Source organism: Lonchura striata, chromosome 11 (assembly GCF_046129695.1).
Source record: "Lonchura striata isolate bLonStr1 chromosome 11, bLonStr1.mat, whole genome shotgun sequence".
NCBI lineage: Eukaryota > Metazoa > Chordata > Aves > Passeriformes > Estrildidae > Lonchura > Lonchura striata.
Genome location: NC_134613.1, coordinates 21314174 through 21333742, shown reverse-complemented (window position 1 = coordinate 21333742; position 19569 = coordinate 21314174). Strand labels below are relative to the sequence as shown.

Sequence of the window (19569 nt, the reverse complement as noted above, 5' to 3'; positions counted from 1 at the left end):
CACCTCCTCCCTTCCTCCTTCTCCTACTGCCATCTCACCAAAGCCTCAAACCCCTAAAACTTACATGTGGACTTGTTACAATCCCTCAGCCATCCTTTAAAGCTCACCTGTGCAAGGTCAGGGCTTCTTCCCAGGCTGTGCTAACCTGATTGCTTTGCAGTGGTGCCGAGCTGGGGAGTGTGTCAGTAAAACCCCCATCCCTGAGCACGTGGACGGGGACTGGAGCATGTGGAGCCAGTGGAGCATGTGCAGCCGGACGTGCGGAACTGGGGTGCGCTTCAGGCAGCGGAAATGTGACAACCCCCCGTAAGTCCTCACACCATCCTGGCTCCTTTAGCCATGCTGGCAGCCTCTTCCCTCTTGGGCAACCCTTACTGCAAGAGTACAGGGGAGAAATGGGCAGCAGAGCTGTGCAGAAGCCCTGAGGAATTTCTGATTCACAAGCTGCGATGACCAGGTCAGAATCTTGGAGGCACTTGAAGTAGGTTCTGTGGAAGTGGCTTGAAAGGTCACTTTTGGAAGTTTCCCATTGCAGTGATTCAAAGGTGGATAGAGTTGAATTAGATACACGTAGTTGGGCAGAAAAACTGATGTTGTGTTTCCCCTCCAGCACGACAGTGAATGAGGAGGGGCTGATCTGGATCTACAGACCATGTGAGCCAATGTGCCTTAGAGATCAGTTTTGCAGTAGTGCTTTCTCTGGGCTTGGGGAGCAGGGCAGTTGCTGACAATGATCAGAGTGTCCCAGAGCTGCGTTTGCAAAGCCCCTTGAGATGTTCTGTAGGTCAGGATGTGCTGAATAAGAACAGGAAGGTTTTCATGCTTGCAGAGAGCCATGGGTGCTGTTTAGCTCCTGCACAGTGACCAATGCTCTCTGCATGGGCTTGGATTTTTTCTGATTCAGGATAAAATGTAGGTGTTGTCCTTCATCCCCCAGGTCAGTTGAGATCCATCTGGAAATCTCTTCATCGTTTTGGGGTCCTGAAGAGATTACAATGGTGCCATTTAACTGGCCACCCAATTGTGATTATTATAACTTTAAAGCCTTGGGAGCAGCCCTCCAAGTGATTTTATTCAGATTTTATGTTTTCTTCTACACCCAAAGTACCGAACGCTTTTCTTTTTAAACTGGGGCTGAAATTCTGCATAGCAACACAGTCACTCGAAGACATGCCTAGGTGATGTATAGGCTCACAGTTGCTGCTGTTGACCTGTAATCATGTGAAAATGATATTTTTGTTTATTTCTCTCCTTATCTGAGCTGCAGTTGCACGTCTGTAATGTGTAGCTTTGATTTTTATCAGCTCATTTTCCTGAAAAGCGGACTGAGCTGGTTTCTTTGCTGTCAGCTACAAAAGGCTATTTAGGTTTAGTGCTGACCAAACCTAAATCCATTCATCATCGTTCCTTAAATTACAGGAAATGCTCCTTCCAACACTGCACACTGATTTTAAAATTCTCTTGCTCATATACATTCTTGGCTGGAGATACACACGTGATCTTCTTTTGCTTCAAATTCCTGGCCTCAGCCCACTTCTGCAGCTGGTTTATTCACTGTCCAGAAATACTGGCTAAGAGATTTATCTTTTATTTTGTATATATTTGGTCTTGGCTTTTTTTTTTACAGGAATCTCTACTCCTGCCAGCTGACTCTTGAGCCTGTGGGACTATCAGTATTTTTAAACCAGTTGCTTCACTGTTTGATTTGGTTTTTCCTCTCTTTAATTTCTTTGAACATTTACATGCATTGCCTCCCCAGTGGTTGTAAGGAATGTGTCAAAAGCCAGTTTGCACGTGCAGACTTTTGAGTTGTACTGCCTTGTGTTCCTGTCTAAGCTTTGGGCTGTTGTTGAACAGTTGGACTGAGGAGAATACCATTGGCTTAAACAGAACATCCCTTCTCCAGTCCCCTCTTGTCATGTAAAAGGATCACAGCAGCAAAAATGAACTTTGATTTCTTCAGTTCCATTAGTTGGTAGATTCTCTTGGCATGAATACAGTGAAAGGTGGCTGCCTACCAGAATATCTCACACAGTCACTGTTTCAGACATGGGCCAGGAGGGGCTTGAATTGCACTGTTTATTGGAAATCCCAGGCTTGAGCTCATAAGTGTAAGGCTTGGGGCCTGAAATTCCAGATTCCATGCTTACCTGTGTTTTTTTGTTTGCATTTTGTTTTATTTTGCAAAGAAAATACAGGCTATTACTGAGAGTTTGAGTTTTCCTTCTTCTCTGGGGATTCATAAATAAAAGCAGATAAGTTTTGCAGGTGCTTAATTCTGATGTTGCATTAGTGGCCTTTTCTGTATGTTTAAAAAACAAATGTGTGGAATGGCATGGATTTCATGGATGGAGATTGTCTGCAGCACACGTTTGTTTCTGGTTACCCTGCCTACATTGTAGGTTATGCTGCTTTTGTGGTATCTTAATTGCAAGGAGGACACATGCTGATAGGGTGTTTGCTGTGTCTCCATCCTCAGGAGTGTTTGAGGCAGGGGGTAGGAAGGAGAAGATGGAACATTCCAGATGTTTGGTACTGACCCTGGTTTTGTTCCCACTGCAGCCCGGGGCCGGGTGGGAAGAACTGCCGGGGGGCCAGCGTGGAGCACACGGTGTGTGAGAACCTGCCCTGCCCCAAAGGGGTGCCCAGCTTCAGGGACCAGCAGTGCCAGGCCCACGACAGGTACACCAACAAGAAGAAAAGCCTCCTGACAGCTGTCATCGTGGATGGTGAGTTTTTTCATCTCCCTCTGTAATTCCTTGCTGTTCTTTCACTGCAGTTTCTCATCTGCAGGGCTCCATTGTTGGTGAGAAGGCTGCAATAGGCCCCCTTTAGCTACACCTGAAAGATTAATTACAATTAATTGTTCTTGGTGCTGCCCTGCTGTTCCTTTAGCCTTCTTAATAGAATATACAGAGTTGTCAATGCTTTACTCACCTTTTTGAAATGCTGGGAGAGAAAGGCCTTAACTCGATTCCCAGCCTGAAGTTGGGAATTTAAGACTGGGAATCAGAGAGTTGGGAATTTAAGCATTAAAAAGCTCCAGTTAGTTTAGAACTGAAAAAAAAAAGGTGGGTTCCCTGTGACATATTTTAATTTATGTCACTTTTGGGCATCTCAGCATGACTGCCTAACTCACCCACATTCCTTTAACACTTCCTCTTCTGGCTCTTACTCTTCATCTGCTATTCAACCAGATACTGGTGGGATATGAAATGGTCTGGAGAACTTGTTCTTCTAAAATCACTGGCTGCAGCCTGAATTTTGATTGAGTGATCAATGACTTGATCATTCTTATCAAACTGATGAATGTTCCCTGTAATAAACATCTTCCCTTTACAAACAGATACACAAAACTGTATTGACTAATTGGTTTTCTGTGCTGTTAAAGCCCAGTCTCATCAATGTAACCCTTTAAATAGTGATATTCAAACTGGGAAAATGACAGGCCTAAACTGAAAGCCTCATGTTCCTTCAAACATGAGATATACAAATGTATTCATGTAGAGAATGCATCACCATTGCCTCGGACTTTTGTTTGTGCTGTTCCCAAGGGCAGTTGTCATATTTCTTTTCCCAGATAAGCCATGTGAGCTCTTCTGCTCCCCACTGGGCAAGGATTCTCCTGTGCTGGTGACAGACAGAGTCCTGGATGGAACCCCCTGTGGGCCCTATGAGACAGACCTCTGTGTACATGGCAAGTGCCAGGTGGAGTAACCTTCTCTTGTTCTATTCCTAGTGTTAGGTTCAGTCTGGGGCAGCACTGTGCTGGGGGCTGGGAGTCTGTCCCTGAGGGGAGGGGACAGTCCTGTTTTATAAGGGCTCCACTACAAGTGCTCCATGGTTCTGTTATTGGTCTGAGAGTTTTGCTGAATGCCCGAGCTATGATATTATTCCTGAACAGCTGGGAATGCTCAAAAATCACATTTGGTTGTGTGCATGGCTTGGGTGGGAAGGAACTTCTGTGAGGGGAAGTCTGGCCTGGTTGATTTCTCTACAAATTGTCACTAGCCTGTTACAAGCATTATCTTGCCAGAATCATGATGCTTTTGGGTCTACCTGGTTCCTTCTTAGAAATCCTGAGGAAGCTTTTCAGTACCAGTTGCTCCTTGGCTCCTGCAGCTACATGAGCCAGAGTCTTCAGATTGAATTCCCTTTTCCTTAGAGTGATGGCCTATAACCATTGCAGTGATTATTTTTCTCTAACCAAATTACACACAGACCCAAAATGAGTTGTGGGAGATCTCTGTAATAAAACTTCATGGTTTGCTGAGAGAGTTTGTAATACATTGAATGCTAAGGAGGGCAGCTCTTAGAGCTGGTGCTTCAAGTTCCTCAAAAATTTAATGGAGTTGTGTAGACCCATATAAGATGGAGATTTAATATTTGGACAAGGGAAGGAGGATGAGAACATGTGTATTTAGATTATAAAAGACAGGAAGTTGTTTGGAGTGGGTGCTCCTGGGCGTTCAGGTCATTCATCATGGACAATTTGACAGGACAGACCCTTCATGAGTGTCCTCTCTCCTGATGCTGGAGCACGTGTTCAGAGTGTGCTGCACGCACCACAGTGGTGAGAATGAGAGGCCACTTGGCTACAGCAGCCTTGCCAGGGCTGGATTCTTCCTGGCAGTTCTTCCCTTTAAGTTTCTCCTCATCTAGATTTGTATCCTGTGGCAGGAGTTGCTCTTCCTGGTATTAACCAGCCCGCTGTATCCACCAGAACAGCTTTTTAGCATCACCCTTTATTTCCACTAACCTCACTGGCTTGCCCTGGGGGCACAGGGCACACCAAATTTGGCTTTATTTCTGATTTCTGGGAGTAGTTAAGAAATGCCAATTTTTATTGCTTTGAGCCTTCCAGTCAGGGAGATAAATGACCACAATACCCACCTGGGTGTGAGAGAGGCTTTGGAGGCATAAAGCAGCTTTACTAATAACAATGCAGAGAGAGAAGTGAAAAATCTTTGGATTGAATTTTGCACTGCTGCAGGAGACACTTCCCACTGTTTCTTGACAAATGATGCTGAAGAGGCATTTTTAATTCACTCTAATTTATTCCAATGAAGAATATGAATAGCAACAGTCTGGGGAGTCAGTACAAGTTTGATTATTTATAATACAAAGTGCTTTTCATATAGAACCAGGTTCATGGTGTATCCCAAGTTACTTATTTTTTCCCAGTTTTTGGCTATATCTGAAAAAAGCTAAAACAAAACCCATTAATAACCTTCTATAGTCAGGCCAGCTGTGCACCTCCAGCTGTGTGCCATTGACCATTACTCTGGGCTGGCCAGTTTTATTGCTCCAAACCTTCAGAACTGCCACAAATGGTAAATCAGACATCATAGCAAGGCACATTTTTTTCATCCAGGGAGGATCAGTAGCCAGCTCCCTCCAAATGAATTCCTTTATGAGCACAGAGCACTGGAGGTACATCATGAAAAGCAAATTTCACTCTGAGTCAGGGGCAACTGCCTTTAACTGTGCAGAGAGGTGATGACAGCTGTAGAACATTCAGTCCATTTGCATCTGGCTGAGAAAAAAATTTTAAATGATCAGTTCAAGCCGAGCAGATTTGAAAGCCCTGTGAACTCATTTATAATACTCCTCTGCCATATATGCAGTGCAATGCTGAGAATTACCATATGTGCCTGTGTACCCCATTTGCCATAGATACTTGTCTAACTAGCTGTCTATTAAACCAATTTAATTGCCACATTCATTTAATTACTCCTCTCCTTGTTTCTTTACCCAGTGTAGACAAAGCCTGGCAATAAGCATTGCAGGAGGCCTGGAGAAGAGAATTAAGTGCTGAAATCAGAGGGTGGTATTACTGTTATTTATTTTCTTGTGTAATCCTTCTAGTTAGAGGCTCTCAAAGGCAGGAATGACACATTGTCAGTGCAACAGACAAATTAGCAGTAACCATTGCCTGTGAGCATCTAGCCCAGACAGTGTAATAGATCTTCTCCCCTCATTAGATGCTCCTAAATGCAGCTGGTGAATTGTTCTTGGATGATGAATGAATGTAGATGAACATGGCAGAGAAAAAACTGTTGCAAGGAGAGGAGGGTTTTGAGAAGGAAAGCAGGAACAGGTTCTCTTAAGCCTCAGAATGCCCCAAATACATTTGGGCACTAAGGGAATTTTCTATCAGTTGTATTTTCGAAGTTACTACAGTTTCTTTTTAAAGCTGAACTCCAATCTAAAAGGTGTCAATGAAGCCTTTGCTATCAGCCTCACTATCCCTAAAACAAAATCATCAAAAGCAGCAGCATCTCTATTTGTCCCTTACGCCTGAAGGCAGCTGGAGTGAGTAAACTTGGTTATTACTTTGATCATGCAGAGAAGCACCAAAGAGCGAAGTCAGCCCTAAATTTAGCATGAGGGGTCCTGAATCACCTAGACTTTTTCTAGCCTTACTCCTTGTTTTTGAGATGAATCATAAGGTCTTAATTCAATTTTTTTCTTGTTTATTTGGGTTGTTTTTGAGGCAGAACATTTCAGATGCACCATTTTTTACCATCCTCTGAGCAGACTGGATCCCCTGTTCAAAGAATATGTAGGTCTTTGACCTTTTCTCCCCAGAATGTACATGGTCTTCTAGCAAGGAGAATTTATTTTCTCTAGAGATTTTTCAGAGACAGAAATTCTGTAGCAGGCTGGAGAACAAGAACAGCCTGATGTGTTGGAGGAGGAGGAGGATGAGTGCTCATTTAGGCTTTGCAGCAATTTGCTTATCTTGTCATGGACACTGCAGCCCTAGGGAAGGTGGGGTAGGGCACTGAAACCTGCACCTCACACTGGGTTCATCTTCCCCTGTTTCTCTTCAAGTAACAAATGGCTTTCAGGGAGAGGATTCCCTGAGGGTTTTGTTCTTCCCTGGGCCTGTGGGGTGTGTGTTTGATGAGAGAACACTCATGAGCACAGGGCACTTTCTAACCCCTTACAGTGTTTTGCTCTGTGCTGCTGAAGTTAATTCAAAACTGCTGGCAGAAGTGGAGCTAAAAAAAGTGTCAGATGTCACAGAGCAGAGGGGTGAGGAGAAGACAAGCTGCTCAGCTGACTGTTCTGATGCACATGACCTTATGCTGGCTTTTCTCAAAGGAGGATTAGTCTGAGCCTCATGACAGCATGAGAACTTTCCAGTGGGGACTACAGATTGTGCTTCAGGATGTAATTTAAGGTCTCTGTGAAAAGAGAGACCTCCTGTGTAGCAGAACTGGGCTAAAGATCAAGGGCAGCCTTTGCTGTGATTTAACAATTTAAGAGGTGAAGATGTTTTGGCTCTATCTGCAGTTTTCTCATGAATGTTTTGTCGTATCACACCTCCTTTCAACTGGCTGGTGAATCCACAGTGTGTTTAATGATAATAAGCCACATATTAGGCTGTCCTGGCACAACAAGATTGTCACAGAACTACTTTCTTCTGAAAGTGATTGTCACACTCTATGAAAGGGGAGCACAAATTGGAAAATGGACAGATTTTCAAAAATAGCTTCTGCAGACTGGACAGGCAGAGTATTAGGAGAGTGCCACAGGTGGCAGAGGAGAAATTGAACTTGTCAACTGGACCTGCTTCTGGAATACAGTTTTTTACATACTTAGTACCCACTTTTTGCATTTGATTGATGCCTGGAGTTCTGGCTTTGTCTCCTCACTTGAGTATTTTCCATGTATTATTCATATTCCTGCATTAGAAACTGTGGTACAAGATGTTCCAGACTGGGTAGCTTGTCTTCATACAACAACTTGGCTTAGCATTGAACTTTGATAAATTATTTAGTGCCTGTGCACAAAATCCAGAAGGATTGTCTGAACTACAGAAACCTGTTGTATAATTGCCTTTTTGGTTTTTTCCATGTCTGAATCTCTAGCAGTGTAATCTGAGGTTTAAAAGAGTATCAGGGATTTTGGTGAGTAAGGCATAGTGACAAAACCAAGTCTTTGTCTATATCCTTCTAGTTTGTGGTGTACTTTGCAGTGGGGTATGAAAAAACCCAAAAAAAAAACATGCTACTTCCCCCAGTTTTTCTTCCATGTTATCCCATGGAAAGCATATAAGAGAACACAAGCAAAGGAGTTTCTGGGATGGGAAAGGGCTTTGTATTATTTGCATGTTCTCTCATGAAAACAGAGGTTTTGACACATTTCCTTCAATATCTATATGTGAAAAATCATGAATTATTGTGTCTAACACCCCATGAGCTGCTGAGGGATCTAAGCACAAAGTCAATGGAAGATGCCATTGCAGATGAGATAATGCTGATTTAAAACAGGAAGAGTCTAACTCCTGATCCAGCAGAGCTGCTCTGATTTAGACACAATCTGAAGGAAAATGACAGGAAGATATTTGCTGAACTAACTCCTACGAGGACTCCAAACCTTATCACAAAATTTGGTGTGGAACAGAAATTGGAGTAACTCAGAGGTGATCTGCTTGATTAGGGACCCAGACTCACCTCACCCAGCCCTGACAGCCCCCAGAACCCTCCACAGGGGCAGACATGTTTAAAACAATGAAATAAGAATTCTCTTCCCCTCAGATCTGAATGTTATTTGCTCACATCTGTACATTCCTGTTTCATGTGGTCCATCCCTGGAGGTATCAATGACACTGGATATTATGGACAGAAGGAATTGGCAATGTAGATGAATCTGTCATAACCAGCCTGCTCTGTACATGATTAATTTGTAAAGTGGTACATGTTTCATCAATATTTATATTTGATCCATTGAGACAGCCAGTTAGTTCAGCATATGGGAAGCATTACAGTTTTGTGAGCCTACAATGTCATTTCTTGCACAGAGTGGGTGTATATAACAAAATAATTGTGTTTATGTAGCAAAACATACCCTCACAAGCTGTATCAATTGAGTTCCTTCACAGCCATTGAAAATACAAATAAAAATATCATTAAAAATACTCAAGCAATACAGAGAATAGTTCACACAGAAGAATCCAAGTGATACGTATTCAAAAGAGAAGAGTTTTCCTATGCTGGAGCCAGCTATGACTGAAGCTGGAAATACCACCCAACAAGCAGTACTTTCAGATGTTTAATTATAAAAATGAGAAGAAGGGGGAGGAAGGGAAGGAAGGGTGGATGGAGATATCAGCTTAAAGAGAATTAATTTCAGGCCTTTGGCTCAGCAAACATGCAGTTACCTGCCAATTTAAAGGTCAGTGGCTAGTTCCAAAGTGTGGTGTCAGAGCAGGAGACTGCTTGGGTTGGAAGAGCCTTAAGAAACCTGTGGACACATTTCTGACTGTCCATGCTGAGGACTTGAAGCCCTAAAAGACTTATTTTCATGTTTCTTGCCAGCATTCCCATGTTTTAAAGCTGCTTGCCTTCTCAGCAGTCCATTCAAGACTGATGGAACTGAAAGTATCCAGCAATTGCTGGATGGACTGGTCCAAGGGCTCGTTCTCCTCATCTGCAGGATAACTCTTGGATCAGAAACACATGGGATGTTATTGTTATTTACAAGGTCTTTCCTTCTTCAGAGTGTAAAGCTTCCCCTTTCTGCTTCTTTATTTAATAAATCCCTTACCTTGACTGGCTGGACTGGACAGGAAGCAACAGAAAGCAAGTGAGAGATGGCAAAGATTCAGTAACTCCCTTGAACTATTTAGGTTTTAAGGGATTCTTTCTGCACTGTGAAAACTTGAGTTTTGAGCAGTAAAACTTGGGATTTTTTTGCATATGGCTTCACATTTTGGAAAGCTTTCTGCAGGCTGAGGATATCTCTGTAGTTAAAGGATGGGCAGTATAAATACACAGAGCATATTGTCAGTGGGAAGCTGCTGATGTACCCACTGGATGTACATCCAGCCAGTGCTGGAGTCTCAGGGGCTCTCACACCTCAGAGAAATCTCTCAATTAACAGCCCAAAGACTTCTGGCAGATGCTTTGCACCCACAGAGGTGATAGCCACTGTGTTCTGCCCTTCCAGTCCTGTCTCTTCCCCTTTGATCCACTGATCCACTTGTTTTAAGAGTGGCCATGGCGTCTGTTTTAAGGTGATTTTCCACGTAGGGAATTTTCAAAGGATCAGAGTGACCAAGATGGTTACTGCAGTGTGTTTCTAAATGACTTTGCAGCTTTTGGAATCCACTGTCAAATCTTACCCAAAGCTGTTTCATTATGTACTGTTATTAAATGTACTCTTATTAAATGCACTTTCAGTTTGGGAATGATTGGAAGGCTTTGGGAAACGGGCTCTAATGTTTATGTAGACAACACTAAAGTGCTTCCAAGGTATTTTTCCCCCATAAAGTAGCAAGAATGCACCAATTTTCATCTTGAAGCCAAGAAAAAAAAAAGTGTTTTATTGTCTTAGAGATATTCCTTTGTAAGAAGCCGTTTCCTGGCCCAAACGTGAGGGGGGCTTTAAGTCTCAAGGCCTGGATTGAGGGAAAAGTTTGCCCTCTGGATGGGAGCAATGGTGCCATTGAAGAGGAGGGTGCAAGGGCCATTCCCAGTTCCTTCACTCACAGGGAATAGGGTGAAGATGAAAGGTAAAAACCAGCAAAGATACTGGGAGTCACATTTGTGGATTCAGTGGGTTCTTTCCGTGCCCTTCTGAGAGGGCCTCTCAAGTGAAAGGGTGTCAGTGATCAAGTAAAGGTGTGAGGAAATCTTGAACCCCAGTCTCAGATGAGAGGGGACTCAGCCTTCTCAAGCTTTGCTGGCTTACACTGGTTTCCATTATCTGGGAAACTCCAGTGTAAATACAAAGCATGTGATTGCCAACTCCCCATTCTTTCCCTGCCCCCATTAGAGTCCTACAGACTCCTCATGTAGCCCTGGGAATAAGTGTGGTTCAACACTCATTATGTTCCCTTTATTCATCTGTGTGCTCACATAGTGCTAATAACAATGCAGCACAATAAAAGATAGCACCAGAGCCTTAAATTAAACACAGCCTTTCCAGTATCTCAGCAGGGTGGCAGGCAGGCATTTATTTCCAGCTGCCTTTCAGCAACCCCATTAATAAATCATCCTGATTTTCCTGGAAGGAGAACTGCTGGGACATCCTTCTGTTCTGGGGGCAGAATCACGTTCAATATCCTAAAATTATTTGTTGGACATGGGCGTGAAGTTTAGGCTTGAGAATTGCAACTGCCAGAAACTCCATAATCTTCTTCCTCCCTCTTTTAACTCCTATTTATGCATTTATATAGGTTTTTTTCCTGCTGTTCCTGTGCACCAGTGTAGGTGCTGTGCCAGTTAATGAGCAGTATTTCCCTGGTATGTGTTTAGGATGATTACCCTCTCTCAGCATGTCTGTCCCTAATGATTTACCCAGACAAGCTCTGCATCAGCACACGGTGGAACGCTGGCAATCTTTGATCCCTGAAATACATCTGGACTCAGGCAGTGGCCAGGGTCTTCTGAAACAAGGGGAATGTTGGAATTCTGATCCAAATTGCATTGCTTACACACAGACAGGCTCAGATAAACAGCCCGAGCTCTCTTAATATTTCCCTGCTTACCCTATTTTTCAAAATGTTTGTTGTTTTGATTGTTCCCTAAGATATCTCTCCAACTTTCCTCTGGCTTCATCACAGGAAGGCAAAGAAGGGAGAGACCCAATAGCCTTATTCAAATAAGTCTTACTAGTGACAGTTCTGCTACTTATTTGCCAAGAAACTGTTTATCTATGCAGAATAAATCAAACTAATTTTTAATAGTGCAATCTCTGCTAATAACTTGCATAATGACAAGACTTATTTCAGTAGAAATTTATGGTTTAAGAGTGAATTGCTGATCAGTTTGAGGGTCTTACATGGACAGAATACAATTTATATGGATTAATGGTGATGTTGTCAGCCTCAAGATTTACAAATGTGGAATGTTCTCCATCATGACCTGTGAATGCTTTGTGAATAAGGAAGATGATGGTGATAATCCCAATAGCTACAGGGAGAATATTGTGACTTCCCATGTGTGGAAGCAGAACTGTAGGTTTTTATAGGAAAAAAATAGGTATGTATAGAAAATTATGAAAACACCATTTCTAATGAAGCTTTAGGTGAAACTGTTAGATTTTATAATTTATTTTTCAATTTAATGTTGATTCTTAATACAGTGCGAGCATGTGGAAAATTTCATAATTGCATAGGCAGTGTTGTGGTAAAAATTGGCCAGATATGAAAATTACCTGCTTCCACTGAACTACTCTTTCATATCAGGTACCTTGAGCCATCTGATTAATGAGATCTTTTTTCAGGTATTTAAAAAGTTTAATTGAGAGCTCAGTTTTTCTCTCCATTCAGGTTTTCAGTCAGATATCAATCTTAGTCTTGACCCCATTGTTTAGAGATGCTCTAACCTTGCAAACAATATGATGGGGATCTCTGGTTGTTGTCATTAGAAAATTGGCTGTGATGGGATCATTGGCTCAGCTGCCAAAGAGGATCGCTGTGGGATCTGCAGTGGCGATGGGAAAACCTGCAAAGTGGTCAAAGGAGATTTCAACCACACCAAGGGCATGGGTGAGTAACACTCTGGGGTTCTCCTGCCTGCTGGAGGAGAGTTGGGGTAGCAGTAACAGCTCTTCTTAGATAGCACTGGGGTCACCTAGCAAAAACAGCTCTAGGAAGCATCTAAGGAACACAGAACAAACCTCAGCTCATTTCAGGTGTGATATCCCATCTGCTTCTTACTCAGTCACCCAGATACCAGCCACTGCCTCTGCCTGAAATTCAGAGTGAAGTTGTGTTTCTCATTCTGAGTGCTACTGGTGCTGATGATTTTAAATAGGAGACAAAATCACAGAGTCTTTCCCAGCAGGAGGGAAGTTGGATTTCAGCACCATCTTTGAGCTCTCAGAATGATGCATGTTGCATGTTGTAGATGATTCATGTTATAATCAGAATATCTCAGCTAAAGGAAAGAGCAGTGCACTCCCCTCTGAATATTTTTACTGATTCCCTGCCAGCAAAAATCCAGTATAGGAGTTTGGAATTAAGACTTTTCCCTTTCTTGTTAAACATTAATATATGTACAGCTTGGTGTTTGAATTAGTCTTTGTTCCAGGGTTTCTGTACTACACTTCTGAGAACCCTGTTATCACACATCCTAATTAGCCAAAGGGAGGGAAAGCCACGTCCAAAACTTGGAAACTGCTCCAGGAGAAAACAACTGTCCAGAAAAAAAAATTATTTCCCATTCAGTGAATATAAAACTGGCATTTCAGTATGGAGAGACACATTCAATGTGCCGTTCCTGGGCTGAGTTCCTCAGAGCTCATGAAAATCCCCTTTCAGCACACACTTCAGTTCAGTTGAGTGGCTAAAGCAGCACCAGTGCTTAGCAGGTCCCTTTAGTGCAGGTCTCAGCTCTGAAGTCTGAGGCTCTGATTTTGTAAACTGACCTCCTCCTCTCTCCCCTCCTCCTCACCTGCGGGGCCAGCTAGGATGTGTCACCTCCTGTGAGATGCAGAAGAAGGATTTCCCACCTGCACCACATCTCTCTGGAGCACATTTGTGTGCCTGCCCAACCTGTTGAATTAGCGCATTAGTTTGACTCTTTTGTCCCAATTATTTTCCACCCACTTATATCAAGTCTTTTGCATTTGATCCAAGTGGTGAGAAAAGTTCCTCATTTCCACTGGAAAAAAGCCCAATTATTCTCCATTTCTGTAGCAGCTTATATAGGTTTCATGGATTTCTTGCATGCTGCTGAAGAGGGGCTATCTTTTATCTCTTCCAATGAGTCTACAAAACATCTTGTGCAGATAAATATGAAATTTCTGGGTCACTGCCAGGAGGTTGCACCCATTTCCAGCTACACAGCCTGCTTGAGGTGGTGACTTTACAAGGCTGGAGGAGCAGAGCAGTTTCAGCTTTAACTGCCTCCCAGAGCTCTGCAGGAGGTTTTCACCCTCAGTGCCCTGGAACCTAATCAGAAGGAATTCCTGATGACTCGTAGGCAGTGTTCAAACATTCAGATTCTCTACTGATCATCTCAGACATGCAAACCTGTCAAAGTCTTGCTTTGTCAATGCAACGTTTCCACCTTTAGCCAGCTCACATAATCTAGAAGATAATTGTTTTTACCAGTATAACCTCATAAACATGTATTAGATGTTTTGTTTTGTTTTTAATTTAATTTGGAAAGTTACATTTTATGTATGCTTCCATCCATTTCTGCTCACACGCTGCTGTTTTGCAGAATCAGGTCCTCAGGTGAACCCACTGAATTTCATGCAGTAAGCAAAGCTCCAGGTCTGGGGTATCACAAGTGAACATGGCATTACTCAAGGGGGAAAAAAGGCTTTTTCAAATAAATTGAGAGTTAAGTAAAAATTTGATGGAAGCTGGGGCAAAGAAAGACCCACAATATTCTGGTGATAACAAGTTCAAGGTTTGGGTGTGCAAATGATTGCACAGCTCAGTGGCAAATCCCCACAATCTGGCTGCATTCCAAGTCAAGGGCAAGACCCTGAGTCCAATGTGCTGATTTATTATTTCAAAAGAGAATAGACTTCAAACATCAAGACATTGATTGTTTTGGAGTGCTGTCTGTTTGGGGAATTGCAGCTGCAGCCTTGGGTCTTGGCTCTGCCCGGGGTACTCCTCTGGTTGCAGGACTGGTCCCTCTGTGTCCTGTGATTGCAAATGATGTTGTGGAGCCCTGTGAACTGAACTAAACCCCTGCCAACTCCTTTCTGTTTCTTAGTAACCAATAGTCATTGTAAGAAGGTTTCCACATGTGTGATGGCAAAGGCAAAGGCTGTTCCCAAGTGTTTCTCGTGTAAGATACTTGAATGCTGTTTGCAGTGTCAGTGGGTGTTGGTGAAATCCTTTGGTGTTGGTTCTTTATCTTGGTTTTGTCGGATTAGATGGGGAAATTTGGTATCAAAAGCCATGGATAAACTTCAAGTCCTTTTACTGTTTCACTTCTCTTGTCAGAGATACAGAACAGATCCTTTCCTCTTAGGGAACCTGTCTGTGTGAAAGGAAGCCAAATTTTCATGCACCAAGCAAAAATAACCAGATCTATTTCTTTTTTCCCCCAACTTTAATGTCACAGAGGTTCTGCCACCTTGATGGGAAAGATGGTGGAACATTCAAAGTGCCTTGTAGGAGGTCCAGCAGTTCAGATCTAACCACCTGTGATCCAGGGTGATCCAACTGGAAATGAACCCCATTTTTTTGCTGGAGAGGAGGTCAAAAGCCTTTATTTTATGATGCTAAACATCACATACACTTGTGTGCAGCTGGCTGTCTTCAGCAGGCCAGCTGAATGCACTGTTTAGACTGAGGTTTTCTTTTTGCCCTGTACCTATTTCTACAAAATAATTTTTCAAAACCAAACACAGAGTTGTTCTGAAGTCCACCTCTGTCACTCTGCCACTGTACAGGGGACCTAGAAATGAAGGACAGCTCTTTGACCCCTGTCTGTTGGGGAGCTGATTTATCACTGACAACTTCTTCAAGGTTGTGCCTGTAATGCTCAGAGACCTGGGTCTGTCTCTCCTGATTTTTCTCAGCCACATCAGAATTTTCATTTATGATTCTGATTCAAAATAATTTATAGTTATAATTCATAAGAATGACCACAGATGTTTGGATATTTTTTAATGGCAGAATCTGATAAGGTGAGATATGCCTGTTGTAACTATCATTTAGGGAAAGGAAAAGTACATCTTTTTCTAGGATTTTTTCTTTTTAAGATGGTGGAAAAGTAGAGGTTTTATTGCATATGCTGTTCATCCAGCACTTGCTGAAAGTTAAATTTAAACAGTAGTGTTGTCATGCTGGCTGGGAGCATCTTTAGCCAACACAAAAATATCTTTTTTTATCAATAGAGTACACATGTAAATTACAAGAAAATAGAACTCTACCTAATCTTTAACTCAGAGATCCCTTGTAGTGGTTTCATCAGAACATGCAAGAGTTACCAACTTTGCAGCAATAGTAGGAGGCTTTGCAATTTATCCATGGCGCTTCAGAGAAATTATTTTCTTACAAATGAGTTATCCCATGGCTGGAAGTGGACAGGTGCCAGTGCAGGATTTATTCTCAAGCTAAAAGCAAAGGAGAATCATCACAGCTATTCAGAAATAGACACATAATTTGCACTCCACTGCAACAAGTAGCCATCAGCAAAAGCTGCAAGGTGAGAAGGAGTTGGAGTCTGAGATGCTCAGCTGGTGCCAATCCCTGAAGTACCATGGAAGCTGTGCCAGCCTTGGCTGCAGGTAGGCAGGACAGGCTGATCTCCTTGGCTTCTACCCTGAGATGTTTGTTCAAAGCACTTTTGGGAGGTTTGATAATGGGCTGGGCATTGTTGACCTTCTCACACCTGATTTTGGTGTGTACAGGGATAAAATAGGAAGGTGCAATGCCCAGGGGTTGGCACTTTCAGCCATGGGATCATTTTTCCTTCAACTTGGAGTCTGTCTTTCATTGCAGTGTGAACCAGAAGAGTTTTGCAATAGATCAGTGGCATTCTGAAGTTCACACTAAACTTTCTGTTCTTTCTGGGAGTAATAACAATGGCTAACAATGGATTTTTCTGTGTGGGCTGCTTTCCTCTTGCAAATCTCTCCAGCATTTAAATGAAGATACAGTAGCCACTGTTCACATATTAATCTCCTTGATGACAAAGCCACCTCTTTGTTCTGGTGTCTCTCCTAATACGAGTTATACCATAAAATTTGTATCTAGGATTTGCTTCAATCACAGTCTTACATTCCTGAGACACTGATGTAATGCAGATTATCCAGAAAGATTGGTGTGTGCCAAAGTAACTGTTCCCAAGGTGGAGTATACTGGATACAGCACTATAAATTATCAAATAATGAAGTTCTCCTGTTGTATTTTCAAAGTTCCATCTCAACAGGCTGATTTATGGGTGAAATTACTAAAAATACTGCCTGATAGTTGCCAAATCTCATCAGTCTTTAACCAGTTCCTCATTTAAAGATGAACTTTAAGCCCAACCTTGCAAACCCCAGCCTTGCAGACAATTATCCTCCTACCTAACAGAGCTTTGAGAGTCCTTGACTAGGGGCCAACTCTGAGATTTTTTGGTCATTCTAGCTGACACTTGATAATCTTTCTGGCAATCTGCAGTTACAGTTTGCTTAATAAAATATGCCTGGAATAGACTGGAGGTGTTTCCTGGTGCAGTTATCTCAAAGATCAGGAATCTGTGACCACAAGCCTCCCACCAGCTCTGAGGACCAGAGTGGAGTGGTGGAGGCAATCCAAGTTTGTACCTGTGGCAAATATGCATGGGTGATATCCAGTCTGTTTGCAGCAGAATTCGACCACTAACTCACCCAACATTGCTGGAGATAATGAATGAGGGTGTCCAGGTTCTCCTGGTGGGACATGCCCAAGGGTTCTGCTTCACCTCTGAGAGGACAGGTCAGATCCAAACCCCTGCAAAGCATTTGGCAGTTCTCTAACAGGAGAGTGAAGGTCAGCAGTCAGGTTTGTGGCACCATGAGATAACACTGTGAGTGCAACCCCCCCAAAGCCATCAATCAGGATTAGAAATTACACAAGAAGAAAAAAATCTGGTGTGAGACCAAACCAATCTCCAGAACCAATACTCTATTAATAGCTCACGCTATTAATAGAACTTAGTGACTGCCTTCTGATAAATTCAGAGTAACTTTGTCTCCAACCCCTGCATGAATTAGCTCTGGGCATTTTTATCTGGTTTAAAAACTAAATAAGTAAATAGTCCCCTAGTAGGTACATTAAATTACCTGAAACTTGGGCATGTTCCAAACTGGCTTCCTAACAGGGGTGTTGAGGGGTGTATCAGGAGCTGTTTCCTTGTGACAGACTGTCACTGGTCACACTTTTGCTTTTTTATGTCTTTGAGTAGCTGTTGGTTGGGTTTATATGCATGGGATGCACTGAGGATGTTTGATATCTGAAACACTCTGTATTGACTGTGATTTGGTATCTCAGCTGATGAAAAACCAACTCCTGGCAATGTCTAGGATAAAGGCCAACATCTGTTTGCTCTGATTTCAGTATTGCCTTTGTAAAATTGACCCTGGAAGTAATGATTTTTCCTGGTGAAATCCAGGCTGGAACAGCAGCTGGGAGAGCCTCTGCTCTGGCTTCTGTGCACAGACAAGGTCTGAGCTCTGCTGCCCCTCTCTCTGGTTTTCCTGCAAGGGATGAGTGACCATTTCTGAGCTATCATGAGTAAGGGAGAAGTAAGTGAGGAGGAGCAAGTGCAAAGAGGACTGAGCTGAAGGGTCACATGAAAGTGTCATTCAGATACAACAAATTAGGGAAGGAGGGAGCCTGTCTGGCCCAAGTCAGCTGCCCACCTTCTGCACCTGATGAAACTCAGGAGCTCAAGCCTTACTCATGAAATGAATATTCAGGAAATGAATCCACTGTCTGAAACCCCAAATCTGTCTCACTCCATGTCACAATGGAAGGATAATCACTTAGTCCTGAGGTGCAAGAGACTGTCACCATGCTCCTTGGAGTCCTCCCTGTATCAGCACAGCAAAAGCAGAGCTGTTCAGCTGCACTTTTATCCCTAAATAGCTCTCTGAACACTTCTAAGTGCTAAAGGAATCACTGCATCCTGTGCCAGCAGTTCTCCAGCCCATTGATCTACACAGCCCACAATTCCCATAAAGGCATCACTGACACACAACAGCTTTACAGAGCCCTTTGAAGCAAGAAAAGTGGATGAGGGAGCATACAGGATAAGCTGCTTAACATCTAAAGGAAAGAGGACAGCAATAACCCCAGAAAGGTGCCAAATGATAACACTACAAATAAACTGGGTGGCCAATTAGAAGGAATCAAGTCATGGTTGTGATGAGATTAGTGTCATCTACAGAGGCTAGATTCAAAGTCCAGTGAAGCCAGTGGAAAAACTCTGCCTGGCTCTGAAATGGGCCCTGGTGTCCCTCTGCTTTATTATTTAAAGGTACTGCTTCCACCCCATGGAGTAAATCTGTAACTCCACATGTCTCCATAGTGGGGGAAAAGAGGCTACATTTTCTTGTATCTCCTCCTTATTCATACTGTATTCTGTGAGTCAAAATTGGTCATTGAAAATTTGTTCAGAGGTGGCCAGTGGTCAGTCCTGGACAAACTTCCAGCTCTGTTATTGCATTAAATCTGAGCTGTTGAATTCTCAGCAGCTCAGTGCAAGGAGATCATTATGTCCTCCAGAAGTTTTGTACAGAGCTGAAATGTAAATGAAAACAAGCTTTTCCCCTCATTTGTCCCACTAATTTCCTCTGTTCAGTTTTAACATCTTCAAAATGTTTTGTGGAAGTGAATCCTTTCTGACATCACAGCCTCGACACGGAACACAAAGCAGGAGCATCAACTGGAAACATCATTTCAAATATCTGTTTTGTGCAGTGTTGCTCCTGACAGTCACACTTCACAATGTCCTTGTGCATCCCTGTCAGTACTGCAGGAAAACCAGGATGGTTCAAAGGGTGCAGATCTATTTAGAGCTAATTAACAAGCCTGAAGTCACAGCTGAGCAGTACACATGCATTTCTGCTGTAATGCTAGTCATGACCATGCCTGTCACAGCAGTGAGAACT

General features: G+C 42.8%; 1 protein-coding gene across 1 annotated transcript in view; it reads left to right on the top strand.

Moving 5' to 3' along the window:
* Window positions 1-19569, top strand: part of ADAMTS17 (ADAM metallopeptidase with thrombospondin type 1 motif 17) — a 150721-nt gene that overhangs the window by 88729 nt on the left and 42423 nt on the right. The window contains exons 12-15 of the mRNA XM_021552577.3: window positions 161-306; window positions 2563-2729; window positions 3581-3708; window positions 12385-12505. Of these exons, the coding sequence (XP_021408252.2) occupies window positions 161-306; window positions 2563-2729; window positions 3581-3708; window positions 12385-12505 (562 nt within the window). The remainder of the gene's footprint in view (window positions 1-160; window positions 307-2562; window positions 2730-3580; window positions 3709-12384; window positions 12506-19569) is intronic.